The sequence below is a fragment of the Plasmodium fragile genome (genome assembly GCF_000956335.1).
Source record: "Plasmodium fragile strain nilgiri unplaced genomic scaffold supercont1.22, whole genome shotgun sequence".
NCBI lineage: Eukaryota > Apicomplexa > Aconoidasida > Haemosporida > Plasmodiidae > Plasmodium > Plasmodium fragile.
This window is the reverse complement of record NW_012192602.1, coordinates 108885-129004: the sequence shown is the minus strand read 5'-3', so window position 1 is coordinate 129004 and position 20120 is coordinate 108885. Positions and strand designations below refer to the sequence as shown.

Genomic DNA, 20120 nt, shown 5'->3' with positions numbered 1-20120 from the left:
AAATAGGAAAAAAAAAAAAAAAAAAAAAACAGAGAAAAACACACACAACTATGTAGTTTATCTCACTTTAGCGAAGATGCACAAAAATAAACATTATTGGGTGAGGTAATATGTATAGTGTAGCTGATCGATTCTTCCGCTCCGCAGAACCGGGTCAGGCGTAGAGACGACGCTGCGGGATGGCGAAAAAAAAGGGGGCAACTTCCCCAGGTGGGCGACATCGACCCATTCACAAATGCGGTCACCACAAAAATGCTCAACACAACATGACTTACACAAAAACACTCCACACAAAAGTGTGCCCGCCCCAAACGAACATCGCCACCATGCACAATGCTCGCGTATGCTAGAAAAATTAATCACATAAAAAAAATCCTATACAGAGAGAAGGCAAAGAGGAATAAAAGAATCAAGTGTCACATCCAGCACGTGCCCTACAACGATCAGCACAAAGAAACGGTAACCCTGTCATATAAAAGGGGGACGCTCACACAGGTGATTGAATATGCAGAAAAGGAAAAGGGCCTTTTCCTCCTCAGTGATCATGTGGAGACGCGCACAAAAGGGAGAAGTCACCAAACCCTGCCTTCTGCTGAAAATGGTCCTACGTGGGTCAGCGCCGCACCCGATTGGGCTCCCCGACAGGGGAACGGGGATCATGAACAGGAACACACCAATGGCAAGGGGGACAGGAACCGCAACGTCGGGACCTTGTCCTACGAATCACTCATTAGCAGGTCACCACAAGGTAGCCCAATCTCCCCCCACACGAGCAAGCATAACATCATGGAGATGAAAAAATATCATCACGAACAGGAGAAAAAACGAATCGCACTAAACGGGCTAAACGAACGAAACGAACGAAACGAACGAAACGAACAAAGTGAACGGGGCAAACAAAACAGGCTGGTGATGCAGTACCATGTGGGGAGTGTAAAAGGCGTGATGACCATTTTGGACAAGTGCCAAGCGTACAACTACAAAAATGAAAACCTACTGGAGGACATTTGTGAATCTTTCCCCTCGCTCGGTCTACGAGAGACAAGCATAAAGGACCTCCTCACCATTCTACATGCCTTCATTAAATTAAATTATTTTAATGAGGCATATTTTAATTATATATTTTGCTTCATTTTAAATGAGCATTTTTTGAGTAACTCCAATTTGATATCCCTACTGTTCGTTTTGTCCAATGTAGAAAAGCTTAACGCCTTGAGTTGTGTCCTCCTCTACAGAGTCAATTTTATGCTCCTCCATAGGATGCACTCACTCTCCCTTCACCAACTGCATAATGTGCTGAACGCCTACCTGAAGATGTACAGGCGACTGTCGGCTCGGGAAGAACTTCAACGGGGTAATAAAAACCAGGTAACAAAGACGGATGGGCGAGCCTTCCCAAAAATCAATTCAACACATTTTGAGCTATTTTACAAGCTAAAATTTGACGATGCCACACAAACAGGGGAGTCTGCGAAACCGAGCCAACCACGCAACTCTGTCCACGTCATATTCCGCCTCATTGAATGTCTGAGGAAAAAAAAGATCCCCTTGGACAAACTGAGCAAATTCATAACCCCCCAAGATTGCCTTAACAAAGTTTTCATCACACACTTGAAGAAAGAAATAAGCCTCCTTTTTTTGAAGAAGTTAAAATCTGAACATGTCCTTTTTAACCGATTGGAGAGGAAGCGTCTGTATCGATTGAGGGATTCCATTTTAAAATCTCCTAAAGAAAGGGATCCCAGTGGGGAAGACAAGGTAGAACAAAAGGGAACCCCTCTGTGGCATTCCCACATGGATGAGAAGTCTCAAATGGGGATCCACTTAAAGGAGGGCGAACTGAATTCTGCTGGTACTTGCACTCAACAAGGGGGAGGGCGGCACACAGGGTCTGCAGCTATTCAGTTGAAGATAATAAAGAGGATGAAGAGGCAGCTGGATGCGCGGCTCCTCGTTCCTCTCATCAGGGTGTGTGACGTGCGCGATGAGGATCTCTGCTCAAGAGACCGCCGTAGTAGTCATCTTGATTGTGCCCCCGCCTCGCGAAGGAACCCTCCTCTGGACTTCCTTCTCCACTGCTACAAACACCTACCCCTGAAGTTCGATGCAAAAAGCCTGGTGGTGACCCTGAGCTGCTTCTCCCAGCGAAGACAAACACAGAATGACCAAGTGCTTCACATGCTAATGAACCTAATGGAAAAAAAAATAAATAAATTTACTCCAGAACAAATAGTGGACATGATGAAAAGTATCTCCAACCTGAGAGATCAAAGAATACCAAATGGCACTCTGAATTTTTTAATTAGATTTCTCTTTAACAAAAATGGAATTATTTACCTGAAGGATGCACACATATGTACTCTCCTAAATGTGATTCAAAAAAAAAAAAAATTCATTAATGAAGACGGTGTTCATTATATAAGTCACTTTGTCGTCAATCATAAGCCACCTTTTAAAAATGTGAAAAATATGTTTTCCTACTTTTCCTTCCATTTTCATTTTAACAAATTTGCTTACCACTTTTTAAATGCACTTTATTGTTCCTTCCTCAGTGGCAGCAGTGGTGGGCACCTCCTCGAGCTGGATCATCTCAATCGAGTTTTATCGTCCACTTTGGTAATTCCCAGTACTTGGAAATATCATAAAAGGGTCTTCAAAAAAATTGACACTTGTTTGTTATCCACATTGACGAGAATGAACCGATCGGACTACTTCCCTCGTCTCAGGGACCTATCCGATGTGCTCCAACTTATTTCCCACATGAACAGCTCCATGACCAGCGACGTTTACAAAGCGTACGAGGGTGAAATAAATCAAATGAGGCGGAAGAAACGTTCCCCTCGGAATGACATCACAAATTGGGTATTCGGCACGATAAATGGCGCAAATAGACAACACAAGGATGGAAAAGAAAAAAAAAAATTGAAATTTTATTACGCACACAATTCGTACAATGAAGTGTACCTCATGACGTCATCCTTCAATTTAAAAACCTTCATTTTGATCAAAAAATTTATCCAAAAGGTGTTACATGGTAAGGGATGTGCTAACCTGCACAATGAAGAGATAGCTCTGCTCATAAAGGCAATAACAAATTTGTATGAATTGCAAAAAAAAATCACCAAGATGGACAAAACATACACCTATTTTTACGTTGCAACGAAGGGGAGATGCAAAAAAAACAAAACTGTAAACACGTATCTTTTAAAAATAATTAACCAGATTAACAAAGATATTCTCCAATTTTTGTGCAAAATGGACCAGGAAAGGATCTTTCTCTGTAACGTTCATATGCTAAGGAGTAACTACCTGTTTGAGCCACTAATGAACGAACAACTCGTGCTGTCCTATCTTCAACAAAGTGTACACCGAATGGGGAACAAACCACTCAGCACAGGCACTGCCGTTCTTTTCTTTAATTTTTTGAGTTCATACAAAATTGACGAAATGGTTTTGTCCAGCCGAGGTGTACACATGAAGGATGTGTTGCACAGTTCGTGTGTGCCGCGAGCAGGTAAAAAGAGGCGTGTCCAACTAGCTAACCTAGCTATCCAAATTTTTTTTTTTTTTTTTTTGCAATCTTTTCGTCTGCACTGTTCATATTTTTGTGCTAGGGCGACGAACGGGCAAGGGATTCGATCTTTGCGTTAGCGGTGGATCAGTGTGCAGTTTTGCAGGTTGCCATTACTGCTTCGTCACAGTGGCAGCATTATGCCGTCGTCATGTCAGCATTATGCAATCGTTATGCCCCCCTGCAGGCTTCGAAGAACTGGAGAGGATGCTCCTGAAGGCCTTCTTTGCTAGCCAAAAAATGCAATGTCCAAACCGAGAAAGAGAAAAACTGTTTGCACACATGTACAGTGAGAAGAAAAGATCAAAGTCCCGCATAAGAGCCACTAATGAACGAACAACTCGTGCTGTCCTATCTTCAACAAAGTGTACACCGAATGGGGAACAAACCACTCAGCACAGGCACTGCCGTTCTTTTCTTTAATTTTTTGAGTTCATACAAAATTGACGAAATGGTTTTGTCCAGCCGAGGTGTACACATGAAGGATGTGTTGCACAGTTCGTGTGTGCCGCGAGCAGGTAAAAAGAGGCGTGTCCAACTAGCTAACCTAGCTATCCAAATTTTTTTTTTTTTTTTTTTTGCAATCTTTTCGTCTGCACTGTTCATATTTTTGTGCTAGGGCGACGAACGGGCAAGGGATTCGATCTTTGCGTTAGCGGTGGATCAGTGTGCAGTTTTGCAGGTTGCCATTACTGCTTCGTCACAGTGGCAGCATTATGCCGTCGTCATGTCAGCATTATGCAATCGTTATGCCCCCCTGCAGGCTTCGAAGAACTGGAGAGGATGCTCCTGAAGGCCTTCTTTGCTAGCCAAAAAATGCAATGTCCAAACCGAGAAAGAGAAAAACTGTTTGCACACATGTACAGTGAGAAGAAAAGATCAAAGTCCAGCATAAGAAACTCCATAAAGCATTTCTTTTTAACGTATAAATTCACAAATTGGGAATATTTAAAAAAGTACCAACAGGAAAGGAAAATCTACATAAATAAAATTTCTAACAACCTGGAGAGAAAAATGCTAAAAAGGAAAATAAAAAAAATGGACGATCTGGTTAAGCAGAATGGAAGCTTTAAGCATATGAACAAGTACAACAAATTTTTAATTTACAAATTTTCCTCAAAATGGAAGAAGAAAAAAAAATATTTAATCCTTAAGAGCACCATTAATTCGTCCTATGTGGACGCAAATGACATGATCGAGTTATTGTTCAGCTCAGTTGTTATGTCCATTAGACATCTTGTCAATCACCCTAAGGGGAGCTTTCCCCGCGCACGCGATGATCCCACCTGTGAACCCCCCATGTCTGAATACCCCAAATGTGTAACATTCCTGTTAAAAAAAATGATTGTCTTGAAAAAGCCTAAAATCGTTAACATTACGTACCCTCTCTTCTTTAAACTCCGTCTGTGTATTGAAGCCATCAAATGGGTGTATCCCAAGCTGATGAAAAATTATGGGCACATATTAATGTACTGGAAGAAAGTGATAGGCGCTCATTTGGGGAGTGAGAAGACCTTTAAAAATTATTTCGACTATGCGCACAGCGGTATGAGCGGTATCAGCGGGAACAACACGTTGAGCGCATCCCACATGCTAACAGACGGTAACGATTGGGGTAGTGCCCCTCACGTGGTTACCCCTTCAAAAGGACAGACGCAGCAGAGCCTCACGAAGCACGGGAACGATGCTCTCCAAAAATTTCTAACATACCCCTGCATTTCGCAAACCAATTACAAATATAAATTAAAAAGTAAAAAAAACTACTCCCTCGAGAATTGTCTTTACTTTAAAAATTCCAAATATTACAAAAACGTAGCCTTTCACGACATGCATGAGCACGTGAGCTACCTCCAAAACGCATCTCACCAGCTGTACATTAACTTCGTGCACTTGAAGAGAAGACTACTACGGCGAAGTAATAACCAGGGGGGGCAAAAAAGGAAGAAAAAAAAAAAAAAAAAACTATAAAAGCGTAAAGCAGTTAAACTCTAATTGTGCCAAACGAAATAATATACTGTTCAAATGCTCCTTCAACATAGTTGACGTAAGAAAAGTGGAAATGTTTCATAACCATTTGGTCAGAGTAGACGTCGCTAAACGTAACGGTACCGGCAACATACGCACGTTTTTTGTCTTTCCCTACGCACCCTTTAACCTCAACACAGTCGTACAAAATGGCACAAGCGAAGATACCGCATTGCAGTTGTGCGAATCCACATTTTGCACACGCGAATTATTTTTAACTTTATTTTTGATGAAAGTGGAATTGGCTAAGCACATCCAGACAGAGTAATAGCTACAAAAAAAGTTATGTGTTGAAAATATGCTCATTCTTTTTTTTTTTTTTTTCCTTTTGCTGCGGCGGATGTGACAACTACAAGGCATCGTCCGCGTGTATATGGGGGGTGAAGTATAAATTGTGTTCCTCTCTGCTCCTTCACCGCGTTAATAAATGTCGGCCGTAGTCCTCCCCACATGCATTTCTATGTGAAGCGTAGCCGATTGGCTGCTTAACCAGATAGCCATCATTTCACACCTCTTTGTATTCCCCATTTCCCCGTTTTCAGGATAAACATCGTGCCCGTGGCCACGGACAAACTGAACAGCATGCGCAGCAGAAAGCAGCTCCATTTGTACTTATCATCAAAACTGTTGTGTTGAAGGGAAATTTGCAAAACGCAAAGGTGTGCCAGTTTGTTATAGTACCATATAATTTTTTTTTTTTTTTTTTTTGTATATTTGCCTGAACATGGTCAGAAAAAAAAAAAAATTTATTCTTCCCCATTCATAGCGTAAAATTGGTGGAGTTTCCACAGAAGTGTGAAGCTAAGCCTACTTGGATTTAGGGTTCATCAGCATATGTCTCCAGTTGCGTTTCATTTTGGGCAAAACGCGTAACGTTTTTTTAACAGTATAGATTACGCGGGGATACTTTGTTCTTTTTTTTTTTTTTTTTTTTTCTTTTTAATTTATCCTTTGATTTGTTTAACCCAATGGCAACGCCACAACGTTGTCTCATTTGTGAGATCGTACCCACATGAGTGATAAAAAAAAATGGTTGCGTTTTTCGGTTTCCCTTGCGTAGCAGCATGTAGTCACTGCGCTGCTCTGGAGCGCCAAGTAAAAATGCACCTTTCTCCGCACGAATGGCATGCATGTAGGCGTGGAATGCCGTTGCGTATTATGTTGCATTTGCTACGTTTGTTGTATTTTTTTTTTTTTTTCCGCGAACTCAACATCCCAGAGCATATATCTTATTTGCTTAATTTGTTTCGTTCAACGTGGCCCAGCAGGGAAGCACATACACAGATATGTATGTAACGTAGCGTGAGGCCGAAGCGTAATGAATTGCATACTGATATGCGATTTTTCGGGCCCGCTTTGCCCCTTTTAACAATTTCCAATAGGCGCGCAAAACGCGGATTTATAGTTAGCTGCGCATAAAGGGTGGGCACATAGCCTCTTCTTTTTTCCCCCAAGGGACATTAAAAAAAAATAAATAATACCGCCCCTTTTTATGCCCATTAGCGGAGTATACCTATCGTCAAATCGCTTTGTTAAAAAAGATTCGCGGCCCCCACGCCATAAATATTTTTGTTCATCATTATATATTTTATGCATCGTGGCCGCGGTCATTGTGATTTTTTTATTTTCCGAAAAGGGACTCGATGCATTTTAACCCTTTCCTGCGTTAGCCCTTAAAAGCTGCTTCCCCCTGCACAGTAGTACATGTATGCATATAACGTGACGCCTCCCCTTCAATGTCTAGAAGAAGCATACGTTTGCCCGCGGAGGTCAGTAGGATCCTTTACGTCAGGTGAGAGCATTTTACCACTTGAGAGAGAGAGAGAGAGAGAACAAAAAGGGGGACCTTTCACAGTTGTAAAAAAGGGTTCCCAGCTGTTATCGGCATTGAAAAAAAAAAAAAAAAAAATACATTCCATACCATAATATAACTGTAATGGCCATTTGAGTGACCCTTTACTCTTGTTCAATGTGTTTTGTAACGTGCGAATACAATGTTAATGTTTTTACCCCACCCCCTGACCGCCGCACCATGATCCCATCAAATCTCGTTTTCCCTCTTTGCAGAAACCTGCCTTACAAAATATCGGCCGATGAGCTGTACGACATTTTTGGAAAATATGGCACAGTGAGACAAATACGAAAAGGAAATGCCGAAGGTACGAAAGGAACATCTTTTGTCGTCTACGACGATATTTATGATGCCAAGAATGCCCTGGACCACTTGTCTGGTTTCAATGTGGCGGGGAGGTACCTCGTAGTTTTGTATTACGACCCGGTGAAGGCTCAGAAGAAGAAGGAGCTACAGGAGAAGTTGAAAAACGAGCAGGAGGCGAACAAGTAGGGGATGGAAAGAAGTAGAGGAGGTACGCCGTGGACAAGGGCTCCAAACCTAATGCGGATGGAGGTTCCGTGAGCGAAACCAACTCCACGTAACGTATGCGTGTTCTCTCCATTTCGCCGCACACCATTTGGCAGTTGAATGAAAGAGATTCTGTAGAGGTACACGTGAGACACAGTTTTGCCAAACTGGCATCTTTTTTAAGTAAAATTTTAGGGGAATATATTTTCCCACTGTTACATGTAGCACAGATGGCAATATTGCCACCGCACGCTCTCCCCGAGGCACTTTTTTTTTTTTTTTTTTTTTTTTCGTTTAACGGAATAACGTAAAAATAATTAAAACAATATTTGTTTAAGTTATAATTTGTGAAGAAAAAATGTTTAGTTGGACAACCCATTGGAGGAAAGTTCTCCCACCCCGTTGACGTAGTCGACGCCAAAAGCCGTTTTTGTCGTGGCAGGTGCATGTGGGGTGATGCGTTTACGAATATGGAGGTCCATCTATGTGCCACATTAATTGGAGCCATTGCCCCCGTGTTGCATCTTCCGTCACGCCCCCCCCCCTCTCTACTTCTTCTTGGAAACTTTCTGCTTGGGCTTGTGCAGGTATACGTAACCGCCCTTCATGGTGTACACATTCATCCGGACGATTCGGTAGAGGCGGTGGGAAACGGACCCCACGTATTTCTTGTTAAAGCCATGCACATTAATAATGGTCCCCGTTCTGTCAACATCAATGCTTACGTGCCTCTTGTGCATGGTTAACACTCTGGTGACGTCGATATTTTTTGTTCCAATGCCTAACCGGACAAACAACTTTTTCACTTTCTTCGTTTTGTACCATTTGTCTTTTTCCTTCCCTCCAGCACCGTTACTAACGTCACTATTTTCATTTTCGTTGACTCCTTCCTGAGCAGTGTTATTCTTCACCGTTTCGACCTCCGTCATTGGGGAAATCTTAAAGCTGTAATATTGCTTTGTGTTTCCCCTGTACGTGGGCCTATAAGGAGTGTAACTGACGTCTTCATAGTAGCACTTGACCCCTTTGCCTGAAAGCACAATTTGGACTGAGTAGCCACAGGAAAGGTCTTTCATTTGGTTTTCAATTTTTTTATGTTGGACACTTTTGGCGTTACAGCTAGATATGAGCGCGATGTCTTTTTTTATTTTCCCTTCTTCTTCTATCAACAGGTGGTAAAACCCCATGTTGTAATTTTTTCCAAAAAAGTATGAAGCTCCCAATTTGGATACCCTCCCAGGCCACTTTGTAAAATAAAAATTTTTTTTTTTTAACAAATTGTTACCCGTGTATTTTTCCTCATACTGATGGAGGTTATTCTTTCCTACATTCGAATCACAATTTCCTTCTTTCGAAAAAATGCTGTAGCCGTAACTTCCAGACACTCCGAAATGTCTTTTGAACAGTTCACACAAAGTGCGCTTACGTTCACGTGCACATTTGGCGTATGATGTCCTTTCCTGGGCAGCTAAAACGGTGTGGAAAATCGCCCTCTTCTGCAGCACTTGTGGTATCATTTTGAAGACAGCATTGCGTTTTGCGGGTGAGGAGAACGGGGAACAACGGGTCGGTGGACATAAACAAATGGGCACTTAAACAAGTTAGTCACGGGACGATAGCGTCATTTCTTCTGTTATATTTATGTCGTTTGAAGAGTTTTCCAAAGTTTTTTTTTTTTTTTGTGTTTTCTTCCCCCACCAACCCTGTATCAAAGAGCCGAATCGCACACATATGCGGTGAATAGCAGGGGTTGTAAAAATAACCGCGTTATGTTGCTACGCTGCACACTTGTACCCTGTTTTGTTAATTTTGCTTTACACATTTGTCCATGCGGTGGTCATTTTACCGATTTGCTTTTCTCTCCCGGTGGGAAAGAGCAAAACGGGATGCACACTGCGTTATATGGGGGAGAGCAATCTTGGGAAAAGCATTCCCAAAAAAAAAAAAAAAAACTTCAAGAAGGTGGCTCCCCCGAAGGGATGAGCATACGAGAGAGATTAGTAATAAGTGTACCCTCTCTTTGAGTAAAGTTCAGAGGTGAACTTATCCCGGTAAAACTCTCCCTTTTAGCTACATTGTTGTTTCTCTATTTTTTTTTTTTGTTTTTTTTTAGGTAGCTTTTTTCCTTTTATCTCTACAAAAAATTTGCATGACTTGTTCATAATTTTTACGCCACATTATGTGGTGCATACTGCGCTAGCTATTTTTTTTTTTTTTTTTTCTCTCAAAATTACGAACAAGTCAGAATTTTTTTTTTTTGTTTTCAGCGGAGTTATGACCCACACGATGTGAAACAATAAATGGTGGATAATTAATGTTAAAGAGGAGGTTGCCACATTGGTCCATTCCTTTTGCATACTGGTATGAAGGTGTATATATGTACTTGACTACATATGCACTACTTCTCCAGAAAAGTGTGCAAACCTGAGTTTTTCTTTCCCCACTTTAGAAAGAGAACAACTTGATACACCCCTCCTCCTTCTCCTGCCCGCCCTGCCTGGCTCTTGCACACAAAACACGTAGTTGCATGAGGAAGACATTTTTTTTTGTCAAATGGAAGATTTGCGTTTAGCCCTTCTTCGTACACACTGTGCACATTTTAAAAAAAAATAAACGAACTTCGAAATATTTATGGGGCTAAAATTATAAAGCAATTGTAGCAACCATTACTGAGGAACAAAAATACAGACGCGGTTATGCAGCAGGGGGGATGTTTTCACTTTGCTGCCCCTCCGCGCTCTACGCAGAGTCGAAGGGAATAAAACCCTCTTGCCACACACGCGGGATAAATCCGGACGCTGTGTTTGATTACATACATATACCGTGTGCGTATGAGGGCCCACACTCAAAAGGGGGACTATGAAAGGTAAGGGCAAATCGACCGATGCACCAAAAGGGGGAAAAGCTACCAAAAGTACCAAAGCGAAGAGGCCCACCAGAACAACCAAGGGAAAAGCACAAAACAGCAAAAAGGGAAAACAAGGAAATCTACAGAACATAAAGCAGCCCTGCAGCGACGAAAGCGACGTTTACTTTTACAACGATCTCCAGAGATGGACAAAAACTAATGTGAAAGTACCAATATGGCTAAAGAAGCCAAAGGATATAGAATCGACAAACGAATTTTATAAAAATGTGATAAAAAAATTGTTACGAGTAAAAAACAAAATAAGAGCTTACCAGATAGAAGAAGCATACCTTATAGATTGTCTGCGAAAATGTTTGATGGACTTAAATTTAAATTCGATTAGGTCCCTCGATTATGTGAATTATGAAATGCTTAAGAAACTATGTGAAGGTGACTACAGCGCTTTTTTTAAAAATGGTGAAAATAATAAAGAAGAAGATAAATGTTTGCAGCTCACAAAAGAGCAAGATGGTACAAGGGATAGTCAGAAGGACCTTGTCCATGAACCCATCCTCAAGGATGGCAACTGTGAAGATCAGACTACACACAATAGTGTGGACTGCCCAACGGGTAAGGTAACCCCTCTACCTGGAGAAGACATAAAATGCTTGATAGAAAGCTTGAAGAATGCCCTGTCGGTGGAGAAAAGTGAGAAGGAGAAAGACATAATGAAACATGTCTTTAACAAGGTAATTATTCCTGGGGCATTTTTCGAAAATAATAACTTCTGCCCCATTTTTATGAACCTGCTGAAATTGGACATATACAATTCTTGCTGCTTGAGCGGCACAGAGTTGGGTCCTAAGTTGACGAGTCTGATTGAACTTTTGAATAACTTTGATGAGGGGATGGCGGATGGTTCCAACACGGGGGAGAAGCAGGAAGGCGTTCCCAGCGCGAGCAATGCTGGAACGCAACACGGCGATGCCAAACCGGGTGGCGCCCACAACAACGAGTCAGAGGAAAACTCATATAAAGAAGATCGCCTCTTCTTCAAAAGCCAAACGTCCCTATTCAAGTTATCACAGTACTGTATAGAAAAGGGCATCGTGGATAACCACCAAGTGGCCTCCTTCGACACCATTTACATTTACAGCGGGAAGGAATCCCAGCATGGCGGAAACCAATCTCCATTTGATAAGCACAAATACAAAAATAAGAAGAAGAAATTATTCTCCCATGGGAATTTAAAATATTCTCTCGACATTACAAAAAAAAAAAATGAATCTTTGCATTTCATTAATGAGCAAAAAGATATCCTGGAAAGTAATTCTACTCGAAGGAGCATAAATCACCCCCATGTAGAAAGACACTATGATAAAAATGCTACACCTGTGAGGGAAGAGAATGGGTGGGAAGGACTTGTAGCTAACGAGAGTGTCGCTTGTGTTAAGGCAAAGGAGAGTCCACATGGGAGGGAACTGCTACCATTTTTAAGCCATTTTGATGAGAAGGAGGAACTACCATCTGGGGGTATTGCTACTGCAGAGAAGGAGGCCATTTCTGTAGTGGCCAGTGTAAATGAAACGGAGCAATCGTTTGTGAGCGCGGTGAGCAAATTCGATTGTGAAGGGAGCCACTCAAATAAGTGTCGCACTATAGAAGGATGTAAAGAAGACCCACACAATTATTTACATAACGATTGGCTTCAATTTGATGAAGGAGGAAATGTAGTAGCACGTGCGGGATTAGACGAAGAGTTCCTTCATGGAAGTAATACGAACAAGTGTGAGACGCCACGCAAGGTAAGTCCACCCACAGGAAGAGAAAGGTTTAGGTTGTATAAAGAGAACGAGCAGGAAACGGGTGACCAAGGCGTTGATTTACCTCTACAGGTATGTCAGGAAGACTGCCAATATACGGACAGCAACACCATGATACGTAAGAGGAAGCTGCACCAGACTGACCACAGCAGCCAAGACAAAACACAACCCTTCCAATATAACACCTTTGAGCTTTATATGGATAATGGGCAAATAAAAAAAAATAAAAGACTAGATAGCATTAACGAATTTGAGGATGTGCCGATCGAGGTGAACAATTGCGTTGAAAAATCACATGACAGTAGATGCAGCGATGTTGCCGGGACCCAAGTAAGGTTCCTGTTAGAGGGTAGCGAGGTGGGATGTGGTAGAGGCACAGATGAAGGGAGCTTTACAAACAAGGGAAGCAACCCCCTAGATTGGGATGAACTCCTCAACCGCAACGACCACGTCACGTCCTCTATAGGAAGTAACCTTCCTAGCGCCTTTCCCTCCAGTGGATACTCCCAAGCGTATCAAGACAGCGACACGTCTGTCATCATCGAAAGGATTAACTACGACAGGAAAAAGGGTTCTGATTCAGATGGTGCAATAAGTGAAGGAGTTAATGCGATGAAGAAGTTGCTTCCCCGCAGCACAACAAGGCCCAAGTGCAGTGCAGCTGCTGTGTGTGATTTTTCTACAGAGAAGAAAGGACATATAAATGAAGAGGATAAAAATTTGATATCCATTATAGACCGCTTTTGTGATGATTCTAATTTAAGTGGCGTTATCGATGTGCATGATTATTTGAAGAGCAGCCTCGCTTCTCATTCCGAGGTGGCTTCTTATCCCGTGGCGGCTTCCCATTCTGAGGTAATCATTTTGGAGGACAACGATGAGGTTGGGGATGAAGATAAAAGGGGGGAAAAGAGCGCCAAGGACATGCACGACAGAGCAGGTCGTAAATGGGGGGAAGAGGACAACCCCCCCCAGATGGAAAAATGCACACCCTGGAGGAATCCCCCTGGACGAGATGAAGCAGACACGAGCATCGCAGCCGCCACACCAAAGACGACGAAAGAAAGAGAAGGTAAGAAAGAGCTCTCCATCCTCAACATTGACATTGAAAAAATGAACAATGTAGTTCTGGAAGGTCTTCTCGATTTCTTCGGAATGAAGGCGAATACATTGTCCAGGAAAAAGCAAATCACAGAATTGGCCAAAATACAGAGCTACCTAAATGAGCAATATGAAAACATGTTGAAGGAATGCAACACCCCGAGTGGTGTACAGAAGGATAATAACAAATTAAGAAAAGGTACATCTGTGGAGGGGGATTGTCAAACGGAGAATGGCACTTGTTCGTATCACCATGATGGGGGTAAGGGAGATGAGGGTAGAATGTGCGCCAACGGGGGTAGTAGTAGTAGTAGTGGTGGTGGTGTGAGTAATTCGATGAGTGCCCAAGTGGGGGATGGTCATACAGAGGCACAGTGCTTCTTCCTAAATGAAGAGTGGTTTGACGGTGCTTTGGTAGGGGAGGGAAAAAGTACAGACCAGGCCAGTACCACTCAGATGATTTCCAACGAAGTGGGTACCACGCATAGGAGTCCCCCGCATCCCCTGAATGATGATCAAGCCAAATCGCAAGAAGACTACCTCAACCGCATGAAAAAAAAAATAAAGCAAATGGAATTAAAGTCGCTATTTGAAAGAATCGATGAGGCCATTGGCGTCAATGAGGTCCTCCACGATCACATAAAACGGGACAAGCAAATTGAGTACTCCCTGTTGAAACAGTATCTAGTGGACTGCAAGCTCAGCGTCAACCGCGAAATTGTCATGTCCTACTGCAAGGACAAGGACATTCAGGTTGTCATGAAGAAGAGGGCAAAGGTGTGACGGCCACGCGCGGATCGTGTAGCATGTGTCATCCATGCATATGCGCCCAGGGGGTACGTGCTTCTTTCTCGTGTGGCCTGTTGAGGGGTGGCACAGGAAGACTCAAACGTGGAGCAACCGCTTCGAGGAGCACTGCAAGTGTGGGTAACCTGTCCACGTGTCATACGCATGAGGTGTGCATTTCACGGTTCGGTGAGGCGACCCCTTGACGCAACCCAACACTCCCGTTACACAACGTTAACGCCTGTCCTGATTAGTCATTCTTTTTTTTTTTGTTGTTTTTGTGCCTGCGCGCGTTCACGAATTGTGAATTATGTGACGCTTCTTCTTTTTTTTTTTTTTTGTGGTACTACTTTAACGTAGCTCAATTTAAAATTTTCACCACTTTGCTTTTTCATACCGTCCGAACTTATTCTCCTTCGCAAGACGACCTTTTAAAAAATAATGGGCACCCTTTTGTGGTTGCCACCACCTCGCAAAAGAAACCACTCCCACCAAGGCATACAACGGCGTAGGGGAAAATATTTGCATGTGACTTTTTCAAGATTGACCAACCCTCATCATCATCTATATCATCCGTGTATTGTTCGCTTTTGAAAAAAAAAAAAAAAAAAAATTTCGACCCAGTGGCACAACTGAGGAATGGTTTAACGGATCAGTGAGAGTCCCTTCCCGCATGCGCAATTGTAGAGTCACAGGTTTCTTCGCACCGGGAGAGTCGCTGTCGTCGGGAAGGTGAAAAAAAAAGGAGAAACATTTGCACGATAGCACTTCCAACAGTTGCATGCGAAATGTTATAAAGAAAAAAAAAAAAAAAAAAAAAAAACGCGGAACCTTTCGCGCACTGTGAAACATGAGCGCGAACATATATAGAAGAAACTCCTTTGCTGAACTGCCACAGGGGGAATATAAAGCAGATCGCCAGCAACTCCCACTTACAACCCCACTAAGCCACGTAGATCACTCCACGGATCACTTCACCAAGTGCACCCCAACACGTTTATACTATCAGTACAACCACAAAGTGCTAGTCTCGGAAGAAGAACCTCATTGCATCCTAAGAGGGAAGTCTCTCTCCCAATCGCAGAATCTTTTATCGGCCCCATTTTGGTTATACCTGCCACTCCCAACGGGGCATGCGCCGAGCTGCCACAAAACAGACGCGAACCATCTGGAGAGAGGGGAGGGGGGGGACAAAAAAAAGGTGAAGAAAAAAACAGACGAGATCAACGTGTAACCCTAGTTGGAAATTTACTAAAGAGATCAAGCAGCGTCCGAGTTAGGGAATGTATACACCCCACATATGAGTGTATAGCAACTATGTATGCATATGCGCATGGGTGCCTAACCACGTGTCGCTGATATATACACAGAGGTACGTCTACCGTAGGGGGAAAGTTTCAAGAAGGGACATAACAAGAGACGCCTTTACAATTATGCAGAGCATAGGTAACACAATTGGTGATGATCAAAATGGGGAAAAGGTGAGGTGCCCCTCGTCGTTAGTGACAAATTTGAAAATTCCCCAAGGAGCCAAAAATGGTACGTGAATGCCAGCGTTGTGGGTGTTGCGTAAGAAGTGTGTCCTGTGCGCAGACGCGCCTCGAGTGGCCCAGCCCCGCTCAGTCAACACACCCATATAAACCCCGCCTTCCACGCAGAAACGATAAACGAACGGAACATGATGCCGGACATACCCAACTACTCCCTGACCGAAGAGTCCGAGTGCCCACTGAAAAAAAAGAGAGACGTGTCCTCCATACCCAAAAACAACAAAGAGAACTGGCTCTACCCCTCTCCACAGCAGTTTTACAATTCCCTAATAAGAAAAAATAAACACATTGACAAAAATTACATTGACGCTGTGGTGATGGTGCACAACGAAGTTAATGAAGAGTCCTGGAAGCACATCATGAAATATGAATACCTGCACAGGAGGTATGTGTCCGCACTGTTGGAGGGTCAAAATGAGAGGTTTTTTCAAATGTGCTCGGGAAGCTGCACGAGTGACAAGTGAATCGCACGTCAGGGCAACCACGCTGTTGTGTAGTCGCAATGCAGTGTAGCCACCACCCCATCCTTGCCCTTCTCCTCTTCCCCTCCACCCCACAGCAAATGCAGCGAAGTCACTCTACAACGATTCCTTGGTAAATTTGACGACCTTTCCATGAAGGCCAAATTCAGGAGTATTTTCTCCAAGTAAAAAAAAAAAAAAAAAAATTTGAAAAAGCGGCAGTGTTACATGATAACACTGTGTGGAGATGTGTGCATATGAACGCGTCGATGTGTAATATTTCTTCATCCCCTGTTGGAGGGAGGCGCTTCTATTATCATTTTTTTTTTGTATCCCGTACCCCCGTAGCCTAGGCAGACCATTCGACCGACACGACTGGTATGTGAACAGGTGCGGTAAGGAGGTCAAGTATATATTGGACTACTACAACGATGAGTCTATACAGGACGATAAGAATGTAAGAAGAGTCATTTAGTGGGCCATTCCCCCCTCTCTTCCTATATACACATGGGTGGGAAAGCGGCGCGCGGAAACATAAGCAGCTTCGCGGAAAAAAAAAAAAAAAAAAAAAAAAAAAAAAATGTCATATGATGAATTGCTTTTTTTCTCCCCCCCCTTCGCAGATTTACATTGACGTGAGGCCTGCCCTGAACAGCTTCTCAAACATCTGGGATAGAATACGTTACCCATTTTATGAATTTTACTTTAAGCATGTAAAGCGGTACGAGTTGTTTAGGTGACCTAACGGCCTGGTGTATGTACGAATGTACGTACGTATGTACGTGTGTATATGGGTAACTCACCAGGGAGGAAGCAAACGTGGTGCAGGGATTGTGTCCAGCAAAGGGGGATAATCAACGGGGATGGATGTGAGACTATGCCGTACCCAAGGCGCAATTTTTGTATTCAACCACGTGGGAACATTTAACAAGTAGAGCAGTGGCCACCCCTGCCACGTCACAGAACACATCACCCCGTCACAGTACACGTGGCATCCAGGCCGCCCCCAAAATTGCAAACCGTACGTGTACATAAAATGCGCCTGAAAAAAAGTTAACAAATTTTATATTAAAAAATGAAGAAAAAAAGACGGAGTGACGCTACCTGTTTTACGTCCGTCAAGCTGCGCAGAATGTGTCTACATCCCTTTAACACAGCGTGATAGTTTGCGTGAAAAAAAAAAAAAAAAATTACTTCCGCATGCAGTGTTGTTGCGTCGCTTTGTTTAAAAAGTGGGGGCGTCAGCAAAAAAAAAAAAAGTAAAGAATCTCATAACGTGACGCATCGCAGCGCTTGGTGCAGACCGCACACAGCTGCAAGAAAGGCAACACCGTTCCATTTTAAAAAAAAAAGGCAACGCTTCCTTGCTACACACTTGCATTATTTTCTTTAAAAAAATATATATATTTTTTTTAATCTTTGAAAATTTATTTTATTTTATTTTTTTTGTATCTAAGAATTAACGAAAGGGAAATAAAAAAAAAAAAATATTTATGTTGTGATTGCTGCGAAGAGGGGGGGGTGGGAAGACAGGAGGGCGTAGTGGACAAGCGGCCCTGTGGCAACAGCACATGTGTGTAAGTGCCTGCACACGCGGGAGCCACAAAGTGTGTGTCTAAGCGCAGGTGGTTCAGATGATCTATCTGCGCTGTGATGTGGGTGAGCCGGCCCGTATGCACATGCATATATGGCAAGCGACACCACATACATGTAGCACGCGGAAAAATATGAAAATAAAATAAGACTAAAGAAATTAAAAAAAAAAAAAAGATGAAATAAAAAAGGAAGCCAGTGGGGAGAAGAGCGTTTACACTCTTGCGCAACGCATACATTGCACATTTTTCCATTCACATTTTTTTTTTTTTTGGGGTGCACACATGGTACACATGAGCATGCCAGACGTTACGTCGCGTGGGGACGCTTTTGTAAAAATAACAAAAAAAAAAAAAATAAATAAATAATATGAGAATGAGGAATCTTTCTGCGCTGTGCACTCGCAACGGCGCTTCAGACTGCTCTTCTCACAACTGCTGTTACATCCCCCAAGAGCGGGGACATTTCCTGCCTACATGCATGCACGCACACTTCCCAAGGGAGAGATCAACGGCATGAGCAGAGGACACAACGACACGGGTGAACATAGCGAACAGAGCGAACGGAACGAAAACAACGGCAGCGTAGAGACACAATCTCATGCGTTATTATTATCAATGGTGATTCTGCTTATCCCATTTATATTTGCATTAAAGAGTTCGCATTTGTCCAAATCAGTCGACGCACCGTTACTACTGAGGGCCCCCCGTTCGTTCAAGTCTGCGGTGGCGTACGTGTGATCATTTTCGTGCGCCGCGACGTGTGTGCTCATTTTACCATTCGCACCAACATTGCCCAGCATGTCACTGAAGGCGAAAATGTTTTCCTGGGTAGACTCATTTGTTATGTTGGAGTTACTATTCTCATCACCATTCATTTTTATCGAGTTCATTAATGCGATCTGTTCATTTTCTTTATCAAATTCTTTAAAATCATCTTTCTCCTCTGCATCCCATGTGATGCAAAATTTTACTATTCTTGGGTTTTCTACAAATATGTGTCGACATATTTTGTCGTACTGGGGTACGGCGGGTGGCTTCTCCCTCAACTCCATGTCCTTGTAAAATGAATTCATGTAGTAGGCGATCCTAATAAACTCCTTTTCTTTGTAGTTGGCTGATATGAGGATGGCCTGCAGGCCCAGTACGCTATCCACGTCCATCTGCAGGGGGGGGGGGGGGGGTTCAAAGGGGTTTGCATTTCTCATCTGAGACACGTGTGGCGGCAGTTGCGGTCATGTGGCGGCAATTGCGGTTATGTGGCGGGCACGCAATGTGCACGTGACGGTCACGTCGGCCGGACGGTTACGCGCTCCCTCTCTGTGTCGCTGCACGTACGTTCTTGTAGTCGGGCGGATTCACCGCATAGTCGAACATCATCACGCCTCGCTCGATGGGTCCTAAGAAAATATTATCTAACTCGATGTCCTGGTTGCCTTCCCCATCATTGTTCACAGCTGAAATGTAAAATATTTTCCACTCCAAATCAGCCTCTAACTTATTCAACGCTTCAAACTCAATGGTAAAAACGAATGGATCTAAAATGTCACATATGGGATTGTTTACTATTACTTTCGTCACATTAACTTCAGACATGGTTCTTTTTTTTTTTTTTTATTTGCTGATTAGAAGAAAAAATGAAGAAAAAAAAAAAAGGGCAGGGAAAAGAAGAAAGAGGAGTTATCGGCCAGTAGGGGGAAAATATATGCCCTAACACGTATGCGAACAGTTAAAGATGGCCCAGTGATATCAGCTTGGTCAAAGCATTACACAGTGGAAAAGGAATTGCCTTAAAAAAAAAAAAATTAACTAAATTTCTCACATCTCTTAGGAAAAGAAAAAAAAGAAAAAAACACACTCTTGTGCTCTCTTGGCCAATGCAGTCAAACTTCTTTTTTTTATTTTATTTTATTTTTTTTTTTTTTCTCATGCTTTCCCTTTTCCATGCGTCGTGTATGCCAAGTAAAAAAAAAAAAAAAAAAAAAAAAAAAAAAAAAAAAA

The 20120-nt window shown here is 42.7% G+C and overlaps 7 protein-coding genes across 7 annotated transcripts; 5 read left to right on the top strand and 2 right to left on the bottom strand.

Annotated features, from left to right (window-relative positions):
- Positions 1–333: 333 nt before the first annotated feature.
- AK88_02296 (uncharacterized protein) lies at positions 334–6232 on the top strand (the record flags this gene model as incomplete). The annotated part of the gene is made up of 6 exons (XM_012479927.1): positions 334–3514; positions 3759–3879; positions 4004–4089; positions 4335–5486; positions 5737–5860; positions 6139–6232. 6 exons carry the CDS (start codon positions 334–336, stop codon positions 6230–6232), a joined length of 4758 nt encoding a protein of 1585 aa, XP_012335350.1.
- Positions 6233–7628: 1396 nt separating this feature from the next.
- On the top strand, positions 7629–7940 carry AK88_02295 (uncharacterized protein; the record flags this gene model as incomplete). Its single annotated transcript, XM_012479926.1, has 1 exon — positions 7629–7940. The coding sequence occupies one exon, from the start codon at positions 7629–7631 to the stop codon at positions 7938–7940; it is 312 nt and encodes a 103-aa protein (XP_012335349.1).
- Positions 7941–8506: 566 nt separating this feature from the next.
- AK88_02294 (uncharacterized protein) lies at positions 8507–9475 on the bottom strand (the record flags this gene model as incomplete). The annotated part of the gene is made up of 1 exon (XM_012479925.1): positions 8507–9475. One exon carries the CDS (start codon positions 9473–9475, stop codon positions 8507–8509), a length of 969 nt encoding a protein of 322 aa, XP_012335348.1.
- A 1342-nt stretch (positions 9476–10817) lies between these two features.
- Positions 10818–14513, top strand: AK88_02293 (uncharacterized protein; the record flags this gene model as incomplete). The annotated part of the gene is made up of 1 exon (XM_012479924.1): positions 10818–14513. One exon carries the CDS (start codon positions 10818–10820, stop codon positions 14511–14513), a length of 3696 nt encoding a protein of 1231 aa, XP_012335347.1.
- Positions 14514–15366: 853 nt separating this feature from the next.
- On the top strand, positions 15367–15750 carry AK88_02292 (uncharacterized protein; the record flags this gene model as incomplete). Its single annotated transcript, XM_012479923.1, has 1 exon — positions 15367–15750. The coding sequence occupies one exon, from the start codon at positions 15367–15369 to the stop codon at positions 15748–15750; it is 384 nt and encodes a 127-aa protein (XP_012335346.1).
- Positions 15751–15949: 199 nt separating this feature from the next.
- Positions 15950–17267, top strand: AK88_02291 (uncharacterized protein; the record flags this gene model as incomplete). The annotated part of the gene is made up of 5 exons (XM_012479922.1): positions 15950–16055; positions 16175–16451; positions 16626–16712; positions 16876–16984; positions 17151–17267. 5 exons carry the CDS (start codon positions 15950–15952, stop codon positions 17265–17267), a joined length of 696 nt encoding a protein of 231 aa, XP_012335345.1.
- Positions 17268–18718: 1451 nt separating this feature from the next.
- Positions 18719–19715, bottom strand: AK88_02290 (uncharacterized protein; the record flags this gene model as incomplete). Its single annotated transcript, XM_012479921.1, has 2 exons — positions 18719–19282; positions 19458–19715. 2 exons carry the CDS (start codon positions 19713–19715, stop codon positions 18719–18721), a joined length of 822 nt encoding a protein of 273 aa, XP_012335344.1.
- Positions 19716–20120: the final 405 nt, after the last annotated feature.